The sequence below is a fragment of the Buteo buteo genome, chromosome 26 (genome assembly GCF_964188355.1).
Source record: "Buteo buteo chromosome 26, bButBut1.hap1.1, whole genome shotgun sequence".
In the NCBI taxonomy this organism is placed as follows: Eukaryota; Metazoa; Chordata; class Aves; order Accipitriformes; family Accipitridae; genus Buteo; species Buteo buteo.
Window position 1 is genome coordinate 13,960,286 of NC_134196.1, and position 25,852 is coordinate 13,986,137.

General features: G+C 38.3%; 1 protein-coding gene across 8 annotated transcripts; it reads right to left on the reverse strand.

Moving 5' to 3' along the window:
• Nucleotides 1–95: 95 nt before the first annotated feature.
• Nucleotides 96–24,435, reverse strand: TMEM19 (transmembrane protein 19). Of its 8 annotated transcripts, none has more exons than XM_075057903.1 (9): nt 24,199–24,435; nt 18,697–18,741; nt 17,962–18,055; nt 14,892–15,042; nt 8,985–9,098; nt 7,273–7,410; nt 6,104–6,358; nt 4,800–5,009; nt 96–1,887 (listed from the first exon to the last, which is right to left on the reverse strand). In XM_075057903.1, the coding sequence occupies exons 3-9, from the start codon at nt 17,962–17,964 to the stop codon at nt 1,724–1,726; spliced, it is 1,035 nt and encodes a 344-aa protein (XP_074914004.1). In that variant the 5' UTR covers nt 17,965–18,055; nt 18,697–18,741; nt 24,199–24,435; the 3' UTR covers nt 96–1,723. The 8 variants fall into 8 exon arrangements, with proteins under 8 accessions (XP_074914004.1, XP_074914003.1, XP_074914002.1 ...); XM_075057902.1 differs by having other exon boundaries at nt 17,962–18,085; XM_075057901.1 differs by having other exon boundaries at nt 17,962–18,092.
• Nucleotides 24,436–25,852: the final 1,417 nt, after the last annotated feature.

A 25,852-nucleotide genomic window follows, 5' to 3' on the forward strand; every position in this document is an offset into this window, starting at 1 on the left:
AAGAACACAAAAATAACGCATTTAATGGGAAGAAAAAGTCTCTTACAAAAATTGTGTGTCTTAATTCTAGAAATCACAACAGTATTAATAAAATCTTAAAAGACAACTAATACAGTGTTTATTTAGAAGCAGCATAAATCCAAACAATGCATAAAAATCTCAAGTGTTTATTGTTACAGTTTAAGTGCATATATTTCTTTTATAATTTTGTGCCTTTCCACAGGAACAGACATACAGCAGCTACACAATTGGTTCTTTTCAGAAAGCTTTTACGAGTTTGAAATCTCATCTTTATAATTGGATAATACAGTGAACTAGGTCCAGTGATAAATTCCAGGTTTATATAGACTAGATTTTAAAAGAGTAAACTCAACATCGGTGGTGTTAAAATTTCTGACTATTCCCATAAAAGGTGACATAATACACAATTCAAGTGAATTAAGACAGGCAATATACACAAGATATTTGTAAAAAAATCAGATGTTTAATACAAAATACTCACCTATCTCTAAAGATAAGAAGAAAAAGCTTTTTATAAGTTAACAGTATGGACCCTAACTTCTGAATGTCGACAGTGGTAAGTTATTATGAGGGTATCTCTAAAGTGTAAATACAATCTGTGCTGGCTAAATTACTTCCACCTCCTTTATAAATTAATGATGGAAGATGGAATCACCTAACATAGGAGCCTGAGCACCAAAAGTTAAATTCCTCTTTTGAAATGGTTTATAGGTGAGACTTTCCCCATTCACTACAAGGATAAACTCTGTAGCTTCTTTGGCTGAGGCCATCATCTCTGAGTAGCAACCCCAAACAAAATGGGAAAACACTTCCACTGCTGAGAAAGAACCAAAGAGTATGGCTTGGTCAGAATGCTAAACATTATGGAACAATTCTATGCTTATGGAAAAAATGTTCTATTTCTAAAGAGATGAATGTGAATTCACAATTGTAATCTTTAATTTTAGATAATTTAATAAGTACTACAGTATTGACAGTCTTCATAAATATCATTAGTTTTGAAATAAAGATGTCAAAAAAGCACAGACAAATTTGTTATTCTTACTGGAAAAACTATTGCGTTTTTATTTTAAATTTAGTCTTTTGCTTCAAACATTACGTAGTGGCATCACTTTCAACAACCCTATTCTTAGGGAAGTGGAGATAGTATCAGGATATAGAATAGGCAACGAGGCTTACTCCTCTCTCCCCCCCGCACCGCAAAAAAATATTTCCATAAAACCTTACATACTGTAGGTTATGGGATATACCAGAATTCACCCATTTCACCCATGTTACCACTGCCTTTACAGCGTACTTTGTGTCTGGCTTGGACAATAGCCACAACGCTCCATCACACTGACTGATGTAGTAGATTAGACTTCTATTTCCCACTTCTTGCCCTTCCAGATGCTGGGGACGAGAGAGAACATAAATGCCAACCCTTCAGCTCCATGAGGATAAATGAAGCGTTTCACCTCACTTGGCAAGGATCTACATCCAACTGAAGAGCTGCAAGAGCATATCGACAAAACCCCTTCCTTGCCCCGGGAGGTGCCAATTGCCATATGAAGCTCACAGCCTTAGTAAGCTGAGATGGAAAGTCCTTTGGCTCTCTGAAAGTTTCAGATTGTTCTCTTCAAGAGAGTTCAAAGAGAACTCTTCGGAGTCTTTGAGTAAGACTGAACATAAATAAATCACATGCATAAAACCTTAAACCATTTCAACCCCTGGGCCAGAAACACCACGCCACACTTGGAAGCACCAAAGCAATGATTACAGAAGAAAAAAGATTTACTGTGTTGTTGTCTAATATAGGTTTTCCAGATATGTGCTTGGAGTCTTTCGTTTGGTGGTTGACAACCATGCCGATATTTTGGTCAAAACCTGAGGAAAGATAAAGACTTCATTTGACAAAGCCAACCAAGCTGAAAAGAAACTTAGTAACCAAGTGTAGGCAACTTCCTAAATTTAGTTTACCATTATGGTGCTAAACCTCTGTAAGCAAAGACACCAACAGACTACACTAAATTATAATGAGGTTAATCTGGTAGCTTCAAAGAGTGGGATATAAATGCAGTACTTTACATTAGGAGTTACTTCTTCTGAAAAGTTACACTTCTGTCAGGTCTACTTCTCTCTTTATGTAGTTTCATAGCAAAGAAAAGAATGAAACAAGCTAAACCAGAGGAAAAAGCTGTTCCAAGAGCATCCTAAGGCAAAGGATGCTGCTTTGAACAGAACAGAAACGACTGATTAGCAACATCTATTTCCTGTCAAGAAGATGTATTTGTTTTCAAAGGAAAATTACGGACGTAACATTATTACTTGATCTAACAGAAAACAAGCTCCTTACAGAGGCTGAATTTATCATTTCTGTTTACACAGCAGTTCTATACTACCAGCGCTGGATTTTTTTTCCCTAGTACTTAAGCCATTTCTTGCTCTCCCTCTGTATTATCAGTACTCTAGCATTGTGTTTCATTAGCTGTTACTGTACACACACCATTATCCTATGTTTTGTCCAGCTGCATTATTTTATATGCTGATAAAAGCATAAAATTCTAGCACGCTTGATTTTAATGCCTACTCACACTGCAGTGAAGTATAACTGGTTACATGCATATGCACACATTTAAGGTTGACATGGAGAAACATTCCAAAACAAATCAGTACATTTTATATTAACCTTATTTTTCTCAGTAGACTGGAATATCTGCTAATACCACAACATGGAAATTTCATTTTGAGCTGCGGCTTTATTACAAAACAATTTTCAGCACCTCAGACAAAACTTAAAAATACCCCACACCACAAACCTGCTTGGTAGGTATATAGCTGGTACTACTGTTACCTTTGAATCATACATTTAAAGCTAGCTTTGAATAATGCAAAATAGCTACAGAAAAATCAAACTTCAAAGCCTGATAGTTCAACTCTTAACATTTGCTATGTTTTAGAAAGTCATAAGTTTTCTTGAGAGAAAAACTGGGAATAAATTTTTATAAATATATAAAAACACACACATAAAGCGTAGATTCAGAGCATAAACAAGTAGGAGAGGTAACAGTAAGTCCTTCCATTATCTTTGCTATTTACAAAATAGGTATAGCCTCAGATGGGTAACACTGGAAAACCTGAATCAAATTCTGCGCAGCTATTCAGACAAAGTTTTACTTAATAAATGTGTGGGCAGGGAAGGACGTTCTCTTAGAAACCGTGGGTATCACCGACTATTACACAAACCAAATCTAGAATGATTACCAACAGGAAAAACATTGATGGAAGGGATTAGCAGTGGTAGCATAATGTTTTCAAAAAAAGACACAATTCTTTATTACCACTGCCATATTTATTTATTGTTTTTCAAGATGCTGCAGAGAGTATTGGAGTATTGGGAGATACTCATTGGAGTATTTCTTATGAGACCACATTGAACAGGGATTGGAAAAGTGGGTTAAAGTAAGGGAGGGACACAAAACCTAACAGTGTGCACCACATGAGCAGCACTATTTCATCTGTATTACAGCATATATATACCATAGCATATATGTGTTTATAGTATACATACTCCAGCAGTGCTTACGAATTTGTAAAAGAAATTGTGGAACTTGCATACTGTCCCTGCTGCAGCTGGTAAAGTAAGTTGCTGAGCATGGAAAAATATCTGAAGTGAAGAAGAAATAGATGCTGACAAATGCAGGCATGCATTAGCTAGGTTTACCACATTCTCTTAATGCATCTGCCTCATTAGGAGCATGAACACATTGTCTGAGTGCTTAAGTGTTTCCCCTTTAGTACAGAAATATCTAAGAATTCCTCAAATGGTTAAGCACTTCATTATATTTTGGACTTGCCCAGAACTACAAGGAATAGAGCATAAAAACTGCTAGAAAGCCAAATCCACAGCACCAACAACAGTTTGCAGTTCTGACTGTGATGGTAGATTTAAAGGACTTTTATCTCTCAGGCAGTTCATTGGCACATTCAAACCTCAACTTCCAACAAATAAGTATACTGACAACAAAATCGGAAAACTTAAGTTCTCTGTAAACCAGAATAGTGTCAGATATGGTCTTCAAACAATTTTTAAACATAGGGTAAGTTTACAGTTTAGCCTAAAAGTTGTCTGTAGAGTTTATTCACAGACAATGATCCTTAAGGGCAGTGAGTAAATAAATACTGATATAATTTAGAATTAGCCAGCCAACATTTTTTTTTTTAAATGGACACTTTTTTTTTTTAAAGTCACAGTTATTTTGTAATAAGCTTAATTTATAGGAAATGGTACTCTATTAAGCGGTGAAAAAACCAGAATGTAAAGTATTGTGCACATTTTCCTGGAGCTTTTCTTATTTAATTCTTTCAGCTGGGACTATTACTAAGTATTCAGAGGTACAAATGGAGCTTCTGCAGTGACAACTTAATCTGAGTAAATGTATAAAATTAAGCTGACATTTTCTCTTATAAAATATTACCATAATTAGATATATAGAAAAGGAGAGGGCAGCAATTGCTTTTTCCAAGGTAACATGTTGGAGACCTCTGGTCTCCTTCAGTCATCAGCAAGACAGTAACATAAGATAAACAAATCAAAGTGTGGAAAAGGACCAGCTGCCCTCCTTCTTGTTTTCAGTATCAAGTCCATCACTTTGGCTCCCTCTGTCTTTTGTGTTGCTAATTCTGTATTTTTTCCATTTCAAAATCACATCCTCAGCCCTTCTTGAAATTCAAGCCCATTTTTAGGTTAGATTAGGAGAGGGGAAAAAACAAAATAAAAAAAAAGGGAAGAATCTTACCGCTATATTGCATTGTAGCTCCCAAATATGAATCAACAATTGATCCCAGTAAGCCAGCTGCTGCACCAAACACAATAATGGGCCATTGCGGAGCAGATATTTCCAGATCAGTCACGAAAATGAGTTGTGTTATGAAGTAGGCTATACCTACTGCCATGCCCCCAAGCAAACTTGAGAGCAGGCCCACTAAAGTAATTGCTCCATTAGTACCTGAATCAAACAAAACCAAGCTGATTTACGAACTTTTTCTTAAAGACTTACATTTGTTCAAATGTTTTACATGAAATCACAACTGTGTTCATAGCTATCTTCCCCCCTTATATCCACAAGGCTCTGCTACCACAGCTTTTATTTACAATTCCCATTACACTGCTGCAAAGCTTAACCTATACCATTACAGCCTAATACTATTACTTTTCCTTTTTCTAAGGCTATTTATGTAGACATATTCACTAGCATTAAATTAAATAAAACCATATAGCACACCTTGTAATGTCACCTGGTATTTGTGTGCTGTAAGGGGGGCAGGGGAGAAAAAGGTATTTGCTCCAAAAATACAGAGCTTGAGATGTGCATGTTATTAAAACAATGCCTCTTTCTCTTTCAGAAGAAGTATACCAAGATATATTTCACCAACAAATTTAAAAGACTGAACAAAATCCATAGAAATGAAGATGTTTGACAGCTCATTGAATAAAAATCTGAAGAACTCTTATAAAAAGAAAAAAAAAAAGCTCACGCATTTAAATCCTATCCCGTAAGATCTAAAACTCAGATCAACATGCCAACATGACTCAAAAAAGACACACTGCTTTAAGGTAGCAATGTCATCCACTGTGCAGACAAGGTGTGACAGGCAGAAGGTTCACTTCACCCACCCTTGGTAAGATATCAAAGGAAATGAGCGCTTTGGTTAAGAAGTGAATTTTCTGTAGTGTCTGTAGTGAATATATATCTTCTTCTACTGGTAATGTCTGCAAAATTCAGTTGATAACTTGTATTCTTTATATCACTGGCAATATAAACACTTTCAATAGTGCCAGAGATGAGAAGTGACAGCATTCACTAAGAATGATTTTAGCTCCCTCCCTGGATGCTATGTTGGTGCATCTCACCAATGAGATGCAGCAGAAACACAAATGAGTGTATTCCATTTCAACGAATGTATTCCTGCTAACATTTTTTAACCCCAGATTTCTGATGTTTGGGTTTTGGGGGCTTTTTTCAAACTTTTTCAAGTTGGATGCATAATTCAAAACAGATTAGCAAAATACTAAGAACACATAGAACAGGTAACACCTCACCTACTGGAACCTTTTCCCAGGTTGTTATCAACCTTGGCTTGCTTTTACTCATAACGCTACCGATCTCTGAAGCCCACGTATCACCAGCAGAGCATGCCAAAGCTCCCAAAAGGGATAAGCACATCCATGATGCTGTGTATTGCTTTGAAAAGTCAATAGGAATTTCACCCGGTCCATTTTCTATCATATATAAGACAGCCAGCTCAGTAGGAACACCACCATTACAGAATACTTGCACCCAATTTCTCTGTCCACCTAAAGTGACAAAAAAAAAAATTTTAGTATTTTCAGGCAAAATACCTTGACATGCAACAGCATGAGACAAAAGCAAAATACACATATGTAAACTTAAATTTAAAAAGACACACTTTCAAAACAGAAACTAGATAGCAATTTATTAAATAGAACAGAAGCAAAAGCAAAGTCACTTGCTAACGTTCATAGGAATGGGGGTGGAGAGGAGGCACAACAATGCTGTTCCCTACTGTCGTGGTATAACCCCAGCCAGTAACTAAGCCCCATGCAGCCGCTCACTCACTCCCCCCGAACCCAGTGGGACGGGGTAGAAAATCGGGAAAAGAAGTAAAACTCGTGGGTTGAGATAAGAACGGTTTAATAGAACAGAAAAGAAGAAACTAATAATGATAATGATAACACAATAAGTGACAGCAGTAATGATAAAAGAATTGGAATATACAAATGATACACAGTGCAATTGCTCACCACCCACCGACTGACGCCCAGTTAGTCCCCGAGCAGCAATCCCCCTGCCCCCACTCCCCCCAGTTTATATACTGGGCATGATGTCACATGGTATGGAATACCCCTTTGGCCAGTTTGGGTCAGCTGCCCTGGCTCTGTCCTGTGCCAACTTCTTGTGCCCCTCCAGCTTTCTCGCTGGCTGGGCATGAGAAGCTGAAAAATCCTTGACTTTAGACTAAACATTACTTAGTGACAACTGAATATGTCAGTGTGTTATCAACATTCTTCTCATACTGAACTCAAAACAGCACTGTACCAGCTACTAGGAAGACAATTAACTCTATCTCAGCTGAAACCAGGACACCTACTCTGGATGTTCCATCTTATCTGACTCTCTGAAAGGAAAAGGAATATGCAGTATTTATTCTCCACAAGGGATCTGAAAGAATTAAAATGTTATGGCTTACCTTCTTTGTATTCTGAATCTATTTGCTTCTTTGCATCTTTTTTCCATTTAGTAAGTTTTGAAGAAGTAACAAAAAATACAAATAAAGAAGTGAAGAAACTGTAATTTGCAACTGTAAGTATAAATCCAACCACCAATCCTATGAAGGAAAAAAAAAAGTATATAAAGTTCCTTCATGTAACAATGCCTGCTTTGCAAAGCAATTAAGTGGTTTGAATCTCTTGAACATGAAAAGTATCTTCATGATAAACCTAAGACAATCATGCAATAAGAGAATTACTGAAACACCTAATACCTGCATGAGAATTCCAGAGACATCTTGACTGGAAAAAAAAAATCAGTTATCTTTATAATTGCCTCTTAAATTTTGTTGCTAAATTGCTAATTTTATTGCTATTGCTAAAATGTGTGATTTTTAAGACCTTCTTTCACCACAAATCAGTAATACTGTGCAAAAATAAAAGACAGAGCAGTAAAAAAAAGAGCCAAAGGATATATAATTGAAACTTAAGTACTCTGCCTTAAGATTATGACTATTTGTATAAGAAGCATATATATAGCTGTGGCTGTGTCTCTATCAGCAAGTTTATCTTCAGTTTGGGAATCAAATCCCTCCCCCAAGGTCTCTAAGATAACCTGGATAACCCTCCTCCATATCTTAACGGATGATACTTCTTCCTTCTGTGCCTCGTTCTCTTTTTCTGATTGTTATGCCATCTTTTTATTTCTGTAATTTTCTTAATTATTTGAGTTCCTGGATGTGCTGGGTTTTTTTCTTACGTCCTTCACGGGGGAAGTCTAATTCTCACTGCCCACCATGAAATTACAATTCTTCACAACTGAAAGAAAATTGGCCGTACTTAAAGCAAATGCCAATATAAGTTGGCTAGCAAAGCTGTTATCTTAAGAGGTAAACACACAGCAGCAGAGAAAAGATTTTTTTTTAATTTAGAAAATGCTCCCCTTAACTCACAGACAGACAAAGATTTGCAAAATGGGTGACATGGAAAGAAAGGATTTGAAGTCCTGTTTCTGACCATCAATTCAGACAATTTCACAAGACAAGGGTGAATCACCTCACATGGAAATCTTGCATTAGATTCCAACAAACACTATTGTACACTATGTTGGGTTTTTTCTCACGTGGTCAAGAAAAACCTTTGTTGAAACAGTAACTTGCTTGAAGTGAAGTACAGATTTAATTTTTTTTCTCATTTTTGGGAGACAAAGAATGCCTAAACCTGCTCATATTACAGAAAGGAGAACCACGTTATCTTTACTGGTTTCCTACCAGGCACTAGGCTGCTGACACAGCTCAGTTTTATGGTATTTCTTTACCACTGCCACTGCCTCCGCCATTTCATTACTGCTATGTGAATCCATCTGTATGTTAAAGAAAACCATGTGATTTAACTGCATGCTGTACTGAAGTTTTATATAAACCTATAAGATTGTTTTAATCTAATGTCAAATTAATCAAATTAATTACAAACAGCAGCAAAAATTAACTTGAATATTTAAACAGGCATGAGAAAAAAAATCAGTATGAATTCAAGGTATATATCCTTACATTTACACTTTTATTATAATAGAACTAGGTAGGAAAGTCTTAAAAGAATATTAATTCTTTTAATATACAATATAATAAACAATAAAAAGGACCTTAATTTAGTTTATTAAACGTTTAGCTCAATAGTCTCAAAAAACCCATACCTCCCAATGCACCACTGTGATCAAGACTCTTCTTCTTAAAACCCTGTGTAGCAATCATTAGTGGAACCAAGACTGAAAAAAGCCAGCGCCATGGAGAAATGGGTCGTAAAGTACCTGATAAATCAAACAAAATGGTTACAGATGATCCTGATAAGCCTTTTTAATGCTTTTATATCTTAAAAGTAATTACCTTCTAGTATATATTTAAAATCTGACCTTAATAGAGATTAAACTTTTTACCCTTTATAAGAAATCTATTATGAATGGAAAACCAAAATATCTGTAATTATCTACTCAATTTTTCTATTCAGCATTCACAGGAAATACATTAAATTAACTAAAATTAATTACAAAGAAATAGCAAATGTGTCAAGAAATAAACGTGGTGATATTTTCCTTTCTAAAAGGGATTTATAAACTCCAAAAATTAACATTCAAAATGTTAAGACCAGCTGAAACCTGATTTGGACAGAATGGACAAGTTCAGATTTTAGAAAAAAAAGCAACCTGTACATCCATAGTAAGGTATGTAGAATTCAATTTCAAATATGTAAGAATCAAACTAAAATTTCAGTTAACAAAACACGTAAAGAGACTGAAAGCAACTTTCAGTAAACAAACTAGTTCAAGAGCTTCACTCATAGATCATGTTATGACTGATTCTCTGGTAACTACAATAACACATCTGAATTTTTCATTACGATTCTTTTTCTGATGAAGTTTCAGAAAATATGGCAGCAATGAAGGGAATGAACAACACTGTCTATGATCACTAATGCTTTTTAGCATTGTAATGGAAATAAAATTAGAACAATATATTGGAAGCTTTACCTTGTTCTTCAAGCCATCCCAAATACCAGTGTTTTTAGGAAAAGTCATTCGTGTTTATCAAAAGCTTTAGCTTGGTAACTTTTGGCCATGAAAAGCAGGCAACTCTTTTCATCATCTGTGTATTCTGAATCATTCCTAGAATATGCCTAATGTTGTCACTTTGTTGTCTATGCCATCAATTAGAATCTTACACTATGTTAACAGAAGGACTGCTGCTACTTGGCTGACAGAAGACTTCAGAAGTAGTTTCATGTCTATGTGGATAGAAGACGTCACCACGCATATAAGCTAGCTAATGGCTGTGTTTCTATAGCTTTAGTATTACTACCACATCCTTTTTATTCTAGTTTGGAAAACTTAAATATTCTGTAGTATCTTTAAATGCTTAGTTGAGCTACAGTGATACCTGATGTCATCTAATAAAACTAGCAGGAAGTCCTGTGGTTCATACATACTTTTATTTTGCACACTGACTCTGTCCTGCTGCTGGTCTGTGAACAAATCATCAGTTTAATCATAGCATCACTGATAATTTACAATGATGCGAGAAAGGAAATTTAGATGCTTGGCCTTCTTTTACAGTTTTAAAAAAGAAATACTCCTCTTTTGTTGGTATCCAAAACATTCTGATTGTTTCCACACTACACTTGGTTGAAAATATGAGAACTTCCAAACTGGATCAAGCCAAACATCTGTCTGACTCAGAATCCCATCTGGCAGTGGTGAGCTGCACATGTGCAAGAGAAGGGTATAAGGAACAGACACAGGCAGATCTTCCCTGTTTTATTGGGAACTTCTATGTTGGCATTTCTAAAATGCCCCATGTATTTGTCCAGTCCATTTTTAAAAAACAGTTAAAATTTTCATCTCCACAAGCACCCACAGAACCGAATTCTGGTTTTAGATGCACTGAAAAAGGCCTTTCAAAAAGCCAAACCACAAAGATCCTGCTGCCTCAAGTTTCATTGGACATCTGCTAAATTTTACGATAAACTGAATAATGATTTCCTATTCACATTCCTCCTGCCATTCATGACCTACATAGATGTCCCCTTTTCGTGCTGAAATATCTTTACCTATTTAAGTCCTTTTCAAACGCATGCTGTTACCTGCTCTGATCATCCTTGCTGCCTTCACTGTTCTGTTCTAATTCTGCTATCGGCATTCAGAAATGGGATGACCGCAAGTGCATGCAGTACTCAGAGCAGAGAGACACCAAGATTTTACAATTTCCAACAATCTACTGATTTTTTGGCTGAGTGAAAGGTGTTTCATTTCCAAAAAAAAGATGAGCTTATATTAAGTAACCCTGATGGCGGAACTCCCCTCTGCCAACTACCTGCTTGTATTGAACCAGGATACTTATCTCTTTAGTCACACAGTATACTAATTACAGACAGCTGTGGTGTAAAACATGTATTTGCCCTGCTGCTCCCAGTTTTTCTCATCATCTTTTCTTGCATTACCATCTGATCACCTTTAGCCTTGGCAACCAAGCTCTTGGGCCCCCCTCTCCACCATATCTCAAGGAGAATTTACATTCCTCAGGACCTGAGAACACATCCATTAGCTTTACAATGGATGTTCTTAAGACTTTATTAACCCTAAATTTTTCACCAAAAGGGCTAGTCCTAGAAACATGCTAAGGAAACTAGGAACACTTAAAAAATTAAACTTATTTCAGCAAGCCACTGGGTTCCCAAAATCACGATTTTTAATAAAGAACAACATACACTATAAATTTTGCACTTAAGGAAAGACAGCCACGTGACATACAAGTTGGGTGTTACATAGTCTGGTTTCCACCCGAGTATTTATCCTCAAGAGAGGATAGTTATCTAGTGCAGTCTTCCTTATCCTGTCCGTTTCTCTCACCTACAGAAAGTTTGGCTTAGCTGAGAATCACAGATGATTTAGCCTTCTTACTCTTTGCTTTGCATAGTCCCTCTCCACTGCACACACATGCACACATAGCCTCTTCCCAACCTGGCAGCAGTACACACAACTAACTGCACACTTCGTTCTGGAGTGTTGCACAGACTTGTTGAAAAGCAGGCTGCATCCAACAATTTCATGTCCTGTAACACATACTTAGTCTCAGAAACTTTTTCTTCTGAGGATTCTCTAGACTAATCCTTTTCCACTTCTACATTTCAGCATCCTCCCTGTTATTTTTTCTCAATTTTATCTAGTACTGCGCAACCAAACAGATTCAGTGACAAGAGAACGTGTTTTTGTTTGCACAACAGGTTCGCGTTTTCTTTGTGGCGTGGTATATTCAGCATAGACTGAAACCACACATTTAAGCTAGGAGATACCCTTCTTCTTCTATGAGATAACATGCCCCACATAGCAGGGGATTTCTTTCCACTGATTTTTGTTCTCTGACAGCAGCTGCAACAGAAATGCCACATTACTCAAGTCTTGTCTTGTGATTTCACATGAGTACGGACTTTAGGTTTACGTATTTGCTAAGTGAACAGTACATGTGAATTTACTGGATGGCAAAATTAACAAGACAGCTCTGAGCTTCCTCTTTACTTTCTTTACTGGTCAACATAATTGAATTAGTCTGAGCTTCCTGTGTTACAGCTATTCAAACAAATATTTGATTGTAGCTCATTGTTTTTCTCACAGAGCTAACAATTGCAACGCATTGCATAGTTTAAATCTATCGATCCCTTGCTTTCACATGACAGCAATTCTACATATTCAAAACTTCTGTATTCGGAAAGTATAGTGCTTTTTGAGAACTGACAAGAAATAAATAATTTCAGGTCTAGTATTAACATCTATGCAAAAATGGCTCACCTGTTATCCTCCTTGTTATACAGAAAATAAACTCGACTCAGAATGCTTTGAAGTATTTAAACTGGAAATTAGTCAACCCCAAAACTTTTTACAAGAAAGGATTGCTTTAAATTATATTCTTCACTGACAATTATTAAACTGCCAAGACAGACCATCTGAACAACTCGCAAACAAAAAAATGCTAGTTGTCAAAACTACAAATGGTTTGCTTTTACAAACAAAACTGCATACAAAAAGCAAGCTATTTTCTCATCAAAATATCTATGGAGTTTCTAAAAAGCTTTTTCTTGAATTCCCAGTTTGTTCCATTTCCTTAGTCATTCAAGTCACTATGATCTGAATTTAAACAAGCTTGCAGAACAGGAAAACAATATCCCACTCAGCTGTCATAATTCCACGCCATTCCATAAAGCACGAGTGTCCTTAGCAACTTATCTTCTAAAGCAGACGATTTATCAATGTCCTAAACATACTCGGTGCCTTCTAAAATTCCAGAACACATACTAAAATAAAAGCAGTTAACAAAATAAAGCAGTTGTTATTGCCCAGTTAAAAAGTATATTATTTTAATCATAAAACTGACTCAATGAATTACTGCCTTAGCAGTAAGATTCTTACAGCCTTTATATTCTAACACCTCATTTTCAGTTTCAATTGAAAGACACAAATTTCACTGCAAAAGACACCAAAAGTACACCTTATATTGAAATTTACAAGTCTGAGAAGAAATTCTTCTTTAATACTACAGTTTAAAAGTCTTCCATCTTTGCAGAGACAAGAAAGCTATTGATTATATCCCAAACTACACTATTTACTCTGACAGAATTTCATTACCAGAAAAATGACAAGAAAGCCAGTTTACTAGGTGAAAGTGGTGTGACTGCTTTCTGAAACATCAGCCCTTTCAATTCTTTTGAACTTGATGTAAGGCTCTCAAAAATATACTTTAAGCTCTTGACTATCTCAGCAAGATTTTAAGTGACATTTTTTGTTTAAAAAAACCCACAAACTTTTAAAAAGTAAAGCTAATAGTTAATATAGCTAATAGTTAATAATTCTCTACAAGAAGGAGGATTTGTCGCAGTCTCCTCCTTTGTATCAGTCCCTATCCTGGAACACCTGGTATCAGGCCTCTCCACACTGTCAATTCTCAATCACGTTAGATAGCAAGGACTGGAATACCCTCATTAGAGGCAAAACTGAGAGCGCTATACTATAGAGACCAGACACGCACAAATTAAGTCGTGTGTTTAAATCCAACCTGTCTAGCTCTAAATGACACAAACAAAACCTGGCTGTGAAGCATGCTTCTGCGGATCGCCTACCTGCCTGGCATCCCACTACAAGCCAAAGTAGAGGTGTCCAAACAACACAGATTTAATGCTGTACCAGGACTAATACCCCATCCTAAAACCCAGAGCACTGAAAAACACTGAGCAGAGATATCCAACTGCCATGCAAAAGTCAGCTTATACTGGTGGGATATTTATTCTGGCTTCTTCTGGATCCAAGGTGACACTAGGCAGTTGAGGGTGTTTGTACTGCATCCCTAGGCACTCTCGGCAATGACACTGGAGCTTCTCCGGCATGGAACTGGCTGGGGTCTTAAGGACAGGTCTTCACCTGTCCCGGGAAAGCAGTTGATCTCTTCTAGGCTTGAAGTGATGCTGAAGGCAGTATTGCTGCTTTTGCACACTGCTGTGAAAATGGTCCTAGAACTGAAATGATAGACCACAAAAAGCACTAGTGTCCCTGCAACTACATGCAACTACGGCACAGCCTGCCTGAAGAGAACACAGAGCTGACTGTACACACCCATGCCAGAGACTCCATGCACACATCCCTCTCTTCTTGTACTATTTCCTCTGTGCCTTGACCAAGGAATTCATCTTGCATGCCCTGTTCAAAGGCTGCATGTGCATTCCTAAAACTGTTTTGAGGGCTGGCACGCTCCTCCCATTCTGTCACTAATTCCCCTGACAGAGGAAGACATCTATCAGCTCGCTCTTCCTTTCCACTTTTTCATTTTTATCTTATTTGCTTTCTTTTAGGGAGATAAATCACAAAGGACGATGACATTTTAAATTCAACGGGGTCTCTGGCCAGACCTGCAAAGAAGGGTACAGTGGCCGTTAACACCTTCTGAACCACTATCAGCTCCTGTCAGGACTGAGGTTTTCCAGCTCTCCTGACGATGGCAGGGGCAGATGGCTCTGTTCGCCCCTCACCCCGCCATGCTGGCCTCTCCCCGGCCTTCGGACTCACCGTAGTACGTACTGGCAGTCATGGACACGATCCAGAACACCAGAGAAATACAAATGAGCAAGTTCAGGACGACGATATTGACCATCATCTTGAGGTACTCTTTGAAGAAATCCTCCTGGTAACAGGACATAGGAAGCCAGAGGGAGAACACCTGGCGGGGAAGCACAAGGCGCAGCGCATCAGTGACACCGCTACCTCCTCCTCCTCCTCCTCTTCTTCCTCCTCCTCCTCCTCCTCCTCCCGCCCGGCCCGAGCCGCGGCCCGGCCCGGCCCGCACCGCCCCCGCGGCCGCCTCTCGCCCCCGGCACCTCGGGGCGCTTCCAGGAGCCACCAAAACCTTCATGGGTGAGGCGGCTGCGGCCACCCTCCGACCCCGGCCCACCCGGGGCTGGGCCGCGCCGCCTGCCTGCCCGCTCTTTCCCGCCCGGTAACCGCCACCCACCCGCTCCCCCGGCCCCGCCGCCGCTCCGCGCATGCTCCGCCCGGCCCCCGGGCCTGCGTCTCCGGCGGCGGGGAAGGGAAAGGGGGGGAGGCCGGGCCTGGGACGGAGCCGGAGCCGGAGCCCGCCGGGCTGAGGCGGCGGCCGGGCTGTGCCCTCTCCTCCCCGCCGCAGGGACGCTCCCGCGCTGGTTTCCCCACACGCGCAACGGAGGCTTTTCCCCCTCTCCGGTCCTGGGATGGGCCCACAGCGTCGGCTCCCCCCCCGAACCGGACCGGCCGGCCTCCCTCCTCAGCCGACAGGGCCGTGCCCTCCGCCCCGAGCCGCGGGGGCTCCCGAGGGGCCAACTCCGCTCCTCCGATCCGGCTTCTCCCCGCGGGAGAGCCAGGCCGAGGCGCCGGGGCCTGCAGGCTCGTCGTTTTCCCACAGGGCCTCAGTCCCCGGCCCAGAGCCCTTCCCAGCCCCGGGTGGGCTCCCCGGGAGCAGTCCTTGGCAAGACCAGGGTCTGCCCTTGGCAAAACCCCACGGTGTAAGCGTGTGTCTTCTGCGGCGAGCCGCCGTGGCCGAGGCAGCCGTCACCGCGCCGGGCTGGTGGGCCCGTGGCTGCCGGCCTGTACACCAGAGCGTTCAGTGCTCAACACGGTGGGCTCGAATGGCAGCACGCAGCGTACGTGCCGAAGGACAAAACACGGGTTACGTACAAATCCAATCTGCAAAACAAGGTTCGTGAAGTAAAAACGGGAATGGCGCCACTGGGAAAAGTATGAAATGGGTTGATAATGAGTGATACCGATGAGTATCTGTATGAGGTTTGAAGCTTGTCGGAACACTGCAAAGTTCATGAACGCCAGAAGAAAGAGACTTGAAACATTGCTGAAAGTTAACTTGGGATGAAAAGAAGCCAAACCTGCCTGGTAGCTTTTCTTCTGGCATGCCAGAATTGCTCTCAAAACACCCGACTGTAAATAAAGATGCTAACAAGAGTTACTAGAAGGACTCCACGGCGCCCACTTCCACGTACCAGAGGCTTTTGTCAACAAAGCACAGGAAAACATGTAACTCCCCAACTTTTCAAAGACCCTCCCTTCATTTTGAGGCAGCTGCCTATGAAATCAACAACACTTGAGGGATCACGGAAGGTAATATTGAAGTAGTGTCTATCTATTCAACATTTGTTCAGTGGAAGGTAGACCAAAAATCTTCACGTCTACAAACTGGTACAAATGAGTCACCTCATGAACATCAGTAACCTCAGGTGCTTGTTTTCATGGACTTGAAGCAGCAGCAGAATATTTATTTAAGTATTCAGTGAGAGGCAGAGTAATAGTAAAAAGTGAATTAAAAGATCTTTTACATACAACAGGAGTAGTTTTTAAGCTCAAAAATTCAAGTGAGTAATCTTGCTGTAAGAGCTGATAATTTCCCTACTGAATTTAAGACTAGTTCTGGCTTGTTGGCACCCATTCATCTTTGAGGCACGTTCTATTATTTTTCATTCAGCATCTGGATTAAGTTTCTAACAGGATGTGAACACAGTCCAGGTTGTGGATTCTTTTGCAACAGAAACTTAGATATATTTTTGTGTTGTTGTGAAAGAAATACTCAGTTATCACTCAGAGCTGCTTCTTCAGATGTTGTCTAAACTAGGGATCATAGTCTGCACAGATTTACAGGCACTTGGTTTTAGCTGAAGACAGTAGGCCTATTCCAGAGGTTGACACTTGGGTGTTTACAATGTATTGGCTCCAGGCAGTGAGAGCCAAAATTTGGACCAGGTGCTTTAGACAAGGGTGTACAGGCTTTAGCTTATTTTCTGCTATATTTATAGATAATAAAGACTGGGAACACCCAAATTCTCTCTCAACTAGAGATCCCCAAAACATTAATACTAATGTAGCAGGACTGACTTCAGTCTATCTGGTCTTCCTTCTTACTTCCCAAATTTTCATTAAACCTTCATCTGACATCTGGATTTGAAATCTAAAAATCAGGGGCTCAGTAGCTGGGCTGCATTGTAAGAACAGGATACCTTTCAAAGGATAACACCGATACGACACTGCTTAGATGCTCCTGCCAAAATCTTAAGTAACTGAATTTTTCAACCAGAACAAGATCAACTCTACTTAGACTGGTGGCTGAACAAGCAGCTGCTTGTTCAGGTGTAACCAACCCCCATAATTTATTCATTCAAATACACCCTTAACTGCAATAAGTTGCTTTATTTAATTTATGGCTTACTTTTTGTTTTCTAAACTATAACAGATTGATACTGGAATTTCTGGTGGAGACACAAAGGTTTCTGCAGGAGTCATACAGCCCTAGCCGATATCTGTGGGACCGTGATTAAGGGTAACACGCAAGCTGGTGTAAAGAGGGGGAAGGTTTGCAGAGCTCTAAAGGACCCTTCAGCTTCCTTCATAGATCCCATACCTCTCTTAAGTAGCACTTGCGCCAATTTAGAGAGACATGCCAGACTATTGCACTGGCTTATCTACAGACCTTGCATCTTGCCTTAAAGCCACAGCTGCTGCTGCTGGAGTTGCAAGCTTACATGAGCAAGAAAAGCAAAAGAGTACTGCTCTCAACGCCTGGCGTGAGAAAGGTGGTTCTAGTCCTGAAATCTGTACTAACCATTGCATGAATAATGTTGTCTTTGACTCCTCATTCAGCTCCAAGTCTTTCGTTAAATGTGGCTTCATACGTCCCTCTTCCAATGTTTTCGGTTCTATGAAACCAACAAATTTTCCTGCAGTTGCTTGGTACTCAAGTAGATTAGAAAATGAAAAAGAAAGGAACCCAAAGTTAGACTTCTTTCTACGTTTAGAAACTGAAAGAAGTAGCCACATTTTTGAAAGTAATGTCTACAGCAGTTGCTGTCATTGGCCCAAATATTATGTTTCAAGTCCTCTTTTCTAGGTGTTGCCCTTTGTTTTTACTAGGTCCTGCAATAATAAAAAAAAATAAATCATAACACTTTTAATGGGCAAAAGTGATTTTTTTTTAAATTTAAATGTCCATCTAGGTGTTTACAATATTGTGAATTTAGAATTCATGTACTTAAAATGCCATCTTGATTCAGTAAAAAGAGTATTATGCATATTTAATACATGCAATAGATACATTGCATAAACAATTTTTACTTTTAAAAAAACACATTTCCTCATTACACCTAATAATATTGATAAGCTTGATAATTAAAAAAATGGCAGGTGACAGTTGCTTGAGACAAAAAGACCCAAAAGCTTTCCCCCACAATTTCCCATACAAATACATACTTGAAATAAGAAAAATCTGAGAAGTTTAAATAAAAAAATAATTGTTAGAATTATAAGCTGCCCAGTATTTAGTAGAAGAGTTTCTTCTTACCTTTTACCTAGATCTGTAAGATGCAAAGCACGACCAGCGCAGAGTCTAGAAGTAATAACAAATATGATTTAATAGGAGACAGGAATGTGAGATAATTAAAGGCAGTGTGACAAACTGAAGATAATAGCATGTTATTGTACATAGCATGCTAATCACTCTTGTACATTCATTCTTTTCCTAGGAATACATTACAGTTTAGTAGATTTGCCATAATATAGCATCAAATTTCCAATTTTTCATGAAGATTTTAGAAGCAGACTTTCTGTTCTGCTTTGCTTTTCTGCTTCTCTTTTTTGTATCTCTGAGATAGTACTCTCCATTTCCCTTCACTGCTTAAAACGTTATTCAGGTTTGTAAGATGTCTGTTTTCATTATACTATTCCTTTTTCTTAGTGGTATAAAATTAACAGGAAATGCTGATCTGACCATGGAAGAATCCATTTCACCTCCCTCCATAGTCTTTTTTTACAGGGTAAGAAATACTGTTTATAGTAGAGGAAAAAAGAAAGATAAGTGGCCATAGTTTTTTAAAAACAGATGAAGCTATTAAAATTGTCTTTGGAGACAAGTACTGTTTGTCTTACAGTTAATACAACAATGAAGGATAAAGAACCCCTTTGACGATCTTGATTTTTACTATTTTTTTTTTTACTTGGTTATTACAGGAGAAAACACCGTACTTGGACATGAACTTTTATGCTGTATTTTCTTTGTAACACTCCACAAAAATTTATATATATATATATTTATTTATTTAAGGGAATATTCCTGCTTTTTATCAGTTGCCTTTATAGTTTTTGTGCTTGATAGAATGCACTATGAATAATATAGCTTGAAACTCAATACTAATTTAAACATTTTTTATTCTTCATTGTTAAACTTGGCTTTTCAATGATCAAAAACCAATTGAAGACCAAATACTGTTAAATACATGAAATTAAAAATATGCAAACATTGTTAACACTGCACTAAGTATAGCTACTCACAAGGGCCTTGAATAATATTCACACTCATAGAAAAGACAAAATAGTAACACTGTAAAATTCTATGCTTATAGTGTCATTAGGTAGTCTACAGAAAACAGAAGGAAAAGCATAATACTGCAGACAAATATCCATCTTAAGTAGAGCACCCAAAATTAGTAGTCATCTGTGAAAATACCAACCAAATTGCTAACAATCCTTTTCATACCACAAGAGTTCCTATACAGGTGAATTCGTAACATTTTTGAGGCAGTCAAAAATGTCAGTGTTTAACACTATAGGAAAGCCATTCATAGCAGGATTTGGACTGTGGACTATAAAGCAACAAATAATGAAGAGTAAAGTAAATATCCAACTGCCTCACTGGAAAGAACAGAATACAGAATGGTTGAGTTACATACATTTTTAGCCTGTGAAGACACATGTCCTTCCACGTCTGCCTCAACACAAGTGGGTGTAACTTGTCATACATAATGAATCAAATTAGCAGTTTGACCTGTTTAGGCAGACTGAGGAGAAGTGATCAACTATGCGCATATATATTTTTTTCTACATAAATCACAGTTAGATTTTAGGATTTTCAGTAAAAGAACTACACCACATTTAGCTTTAGGGTATTTAGCAGAATTGGACAATTCTGGTAAATACTGCAAAAGATTTAAGATGACTAATTTTTTACTGCTTTTAAAATAATTTGTAAGAGATACTGGGGGGGGGGGGGGGGAGGATGAACCAAAGCTAAATCTAGATATGGAATAAAGTCTTAATAAAAAATATCGTCCTCCAGGTTATTAGTGACTACACCTGGATTCTTGAGGTTTGCCAAGCTCCCATTGATTTTAGTCAGAAGTGGGTGCCCAAATATCTGTGAAGACATAAGCTGTAGTTCTTTAAAAGGAAAATACTTGGAAATGCAGTCCAGAGGGAGGACAGATGGGAGCTATGAAATTTTTGAGCTGGGGCTTCATATAAAAGAATATTGGTGGCTTCAGGATAAAAAAAAAATTAATAAAAAGTCTAGGGTGAAAATGAGGATTGCAAAGAAAAGAAGGCCAGGCAGAATGCCTGGGAAACAGTGGTGGAGATAGGCTGGAGCATGGGAAGAACCCTCAGGCAGAACAAGAGGTAGAAAAAGCTTTGCTGAATGACACCAGCAAGAAGAAACACACAGGTAGGAAAACAGAAGTGGTAACATAGTGACTGGATGCACAAGTGCGAAGTGGATGCTCCAACACACCTCGACACCAATTTTCAGACGTAAATGCGAACAGAGGAAATCCCTTTTTTTGTCTTCTTGTCAACAAGATCAAATGAACGGAGTTTGAAAAGAGATTTTTGGCTGCAGACATGACAGTTTCATCAAAAAAAAATAATTACAGTGCATTCACCTTCAAATGATTTAATGGCTTGGAAATCACTGGGCATGTAGAAGACCAATGTTTACTGTTCTTTACTTGTCTTCACAGTACTAAGCAGAACAAGGATTAAAATTGGGTTTACTATTTTTAACTGGCTACTCTAACCATCACACTACTGGATTTTCTAAGGGATGTCCGTATTATAAGAGTTTTGTCCACATTCTGTCCTGACTTTCAGAGCTTTCCAACAAAAAAATTAGTCAAAACTGGTGTGTTTTGATTTTAGCACAACTGCACTTCCCAAAAGGAAAAAAAAGTTTGTAAAATTCTTAAGCATTTCTTCCTGATAGAGGAACCATGCCAGTGGGCTATCAAATCCCACTATTTGTTGAATTTATGTTTCATTGTAGAGGTTCAAAAAGTGGACCACTCTATAAGCTATTGGAAGATGAAGAGCAACAGGGAAATACGTGACTCACATTTCAAAAATAATCTCCTTAATAGGATGGTAAACTATGCCTTCCTTGAGCAGTGGCTCAAGTACCTAAATGCTGTGTCTGTGTCAATAGCTTTTAACTAAGACTTTTCAAGCAGTTGCTCATCATGTCTTCATCTGCATCTGAAATAAAACAGTATTGAACTACGCAATGCCTGTTTGCAGGGGTAACCCTGCCAGTGTAATCAACGCGTGGTAGTGTTTCACCTGCCAGGTTTCCCGTCAGGGCATGACTTTGTATCTCCTCCTACTCCCTTTTTCCAACATTTTTTGAGTTGCTCTAAGCTATAGTGACTCCAGTTCTTGGTCTCTTCCATGTGAAGGAGGGCGGGATGGTTTTGTAACAAAACAGATTTAACATAAATTCTGGGATGAACCCTTTGTGGCTGTACAATGCTGCAACGCCACACAAGTCAGTGAAGATGTGGTGATACAATGTGTAGATCTGACCCTAAACCTCAAGGTAGATGCTGTTAACACCATCCAATGGATGTGTTTTCTCACTAATTATTTCAAAAGCAGACTTACAGTAAGAAATGCTTTTTATTAAAGGAGAGATTGGTTCTCAAACACCACTTAAATGCATTTACTTTCTTGTCTCTACTTTTTTGCTGCTTGTTCCTTATTAAATTTCCACTTGACAATTTTTTTTAATTGCTTCTGAGAAATAAACACAGGAAGTGGTATTTTTTATTAGTGACAAATGTTTTCAGAGTGGTGAATCACAAAATGCCTGGGTTTTGGGTTACCTCTGCCTTGTAGATATATCTCCTTTAAACCAGCAGAAGAATTATGCTCAGGAACTCACTAGACAGCAAAGCTATGGGCCACAACAGCAGCCCTTGCTGAGCTGATAAAGAGAGATGACAGCGAAGAACAGATGATGAAGGCACTGTCTCTACTAGTGTATTTTGCTTTAGTTGCCTAAGCCATTACAGTTTGGGCTGATATTGGACGCACGGATGAAAGTCATACAATTCATATTTCCAGTGATAAGTGTGTTCATTTCAGTTGAATCATATGATGAATACTGATGTGCTCCTGGTAGTTCTGGTAGAAGAAATAAAGTAGTCATCACTTCACTTCATCCATTATTGAATGTAGTCTTCATTTGTATTTGTTTCAGTTGATTGAGATTAGAGGCACAATAGAGGTTACTGCATATGTACTCAATTCAGGTCTGACTATGTATAGAAAAATAGCTTTCACAACTCTTTTCTGCAGTTATATATTCTTACCTTAAATTTATAATCCATTATATAAAATCTAGTGAAGCATGTAAAACACCTCTTAAATCAACTTCAAAGCAACTTTATTTCACTTTTTTAGGTTACTAAAAGCATGGGATAGCTGAAAGTGAAGTATGAAAAACGATGTGAATTTTAAACTGAATGAATTGTGGTGTGAAGGCACTATTAGCATAATATTATGGCTATGGTTATATGCAACTGAAAGGCAGGAGCATCAGTTATGAAGACAGAGTTTAAGTACTGAGGGTATTCTGTCTCTCTGAATTAGTAACACATACTTTGCATTTCTATAAAAGTTCAATCATAAGAGGTTAAAAAACTTCACAAACATTACATTTTGGTGAAGTTTAAGGAAGGGAAATAATATTGGTAAATGTCGTGTTCCAGATTACATGGGAAACTTAATCAAGAACAACATAAAACCAGATGATCTGCCAGTTCATTCATACACAATGAAATGTTATATTAAACATTAAACATTTGTTAAAGATGCTGTGAGCCCTAAGCAGAGTCTCTGGGTCCTGTAACAAAATAAATGATAAAATCATCCTTCAGTGCTTATCTGTATAACTACCAAAGAAACTGTAAGGGAAGTTCATGAGGGAATTATCCAGCTGAGGGGTGTACCCGAGTTCAAATCCACAGCATTATGGGACCTTCCACACATTTCATACATTGTAGAAGCGTTGTATTGATTTGGTCTCAGAACACAGAAAACCCTACACATTAGTAGTAGCCTATTAAAAACTACTACATACAGCAGTGCTGTCTCATGTATTTTTGAAGAGGATTATTTTTCTTACCTACACTGCAGCATTATTATAAAGATATAAAGTTGATAATATAAATTAAAAACCATAATTCTTAGATTTACAGTAGATTGTAAGTATGTACTTGTATGGTTGTATCTGAAAAGTTATATGTTGCATAGTACCTGGACAGATGTTCAGTTTTATGTTAAACCAGTTAAATATTATTTCCTTGGAGAGATATATATTAGAGGATAACACACTTGTTAAATGCACTACAGATTTAGCTACATTTTGCAGGTAGATGAAAGCAGCAAGTTTTCTGTGGCCAACAAACTGGATTTTAGATTTGCTTTTTACTAAAGAACAATTTTTGTATCATTAAATACCTTACGCAAATACAATACTTTTGATTTTGGCAATACAGAATTTTAGTCCTGGTTCACCCAGGACAAACACCTGCACATCTAACTTCAAACGCTGCTAAGGAGCTGAAGACTTTTTCACTTTAGAAACTGGATAATTAAGTACGAAATGTGAAGAATTAAGTATGAAATGTGAAGACATACTGGAAAACTAAAACTACAGAGTAAGTAAGGAAAGTTTTACCTAGAAGAGGTGGCTATAACAATGTGTGCTCAAAACTTAAGCAGAAATATCCCTTACCTCTCAAGACTTCTGTTTGGTCCAGATTCAGTAGAACTGGCACAGAAGAAATATTTCAAAAGCAAGATGAGTTTAAGTCCTATGATGAAGGATTGCAGATTCCCAACGTTTTCAGCAACTGAAGTTTCTCATCAGAATGAATATTTAACTGCCTATTCTGCTGCTTTGCTGTGACAATTTATTCCCATTCTTGCAGTCACAAACAGTAAACTGATGCCAAAGCAAATCATCCGGTCATAAAGCAGATGAAAAATGGAGCAATCAAGACGCTAACAAACAGGGTGGAGCCCAATCCACTCTTCTCATGCCAAGACAGTGTCAATTAAAGATTTCTTTTCTTGTTCTCCTGACTTCAGAGATCCACCCAGTGTCATAAATTGGTATTGAAGTTGCAGAGCACCCTATCACTGTACACAACACTCTACGGTACCACTGTTTTAGTCTCAGAAAAGATTGTATTTTTGACTAGATATGAAAAAAAAAACCAGATGCATTCTCAATCTGTGAAAGGAGTCTGTGTTTACTCCCTAGAATGGTCATAACAAAAATAAATAAAACTTGGTGCTCTGCTTTTCCACATAAATCTGAGATATTTCAGTTTTAGGAAGTCTAGGACATCACTGTAACAACAGGAGATTATCTCACAGCTGCCACGTCTTGCTACATGCGATATTTTTTCTTGATGACATAGGCATTGGGTAATATGAATGCAGAAAGGAGAATAACTTGGATTCAAACAAAATCTTCTCAAGAGAAATCTGAAGACATAAATAAAAAGTGAATATTTTTAACATCCATGATTATTTTAGTAGAATGGATCATGATTTTTTGATATATTTTGCATTATTTTGTCTTGAGACTTCACTCAGCCTGCTTTTATGTTAATTATTCAAGCCTCCCACCTGTAAGTCTATTCAGCTCTCTGGAATTCATCTTATATGTTTAATTTCTCTTATGTCAGCCACTGATTTAGTTGTAAGCCTTAGGCACACTGGAGCTGTTCCAGTCTTTGTGAGCAAAGTATTTGCATTAAAAAAAACCCACACCTTTTTTGCCTAAAGATTCAAACCCCAAAGAACTTTTGTTAAAGGCTTTAGATTTTTGTCTTGCAAATGAGGAACTCAAGAAATCTTCCAGAGTAAGTACTGCTCACATCCAAAATATAGCTAGTAAGGAAAAGTTCTCTATACAATAATCAGGCCACTAGTAGCTGCTGGCTGATGTAAGGTACTGAAACTTTTGCAGAAATGTCTCATGGTATGATGTTCAGGGATTCATTGTCTTAGGACACTCGTGTTGTATATATAAAAGTTAAGTTCAGCCTATGGAAGCCACTGTCCTCCTATTAATTAACACAAGGAGATTTCTGCAGTGTGTCCCCCCTCTGAAGTCATTTGACATTAGGTGAACTAAAACAACCAGTAAAGAAATTTTTCTTTCTCCATTAACTAAGAGAAAAGACTGATGATAATTTTATACTGCTAAATAAATAAATAGCACCTGGGTGTAGCTTAAGCACTGACCTCTCTGTAATGGACACTGCTTAATTGTAAACTTACTCTCCAGCTGTATTTGGACTGCTTCAACGAGCGGTTTCCAGGAGGTCCCTAGAGAGTGGGCTAGTCCTGAGGACCAGTTGGCCTTGAGGTCAGGG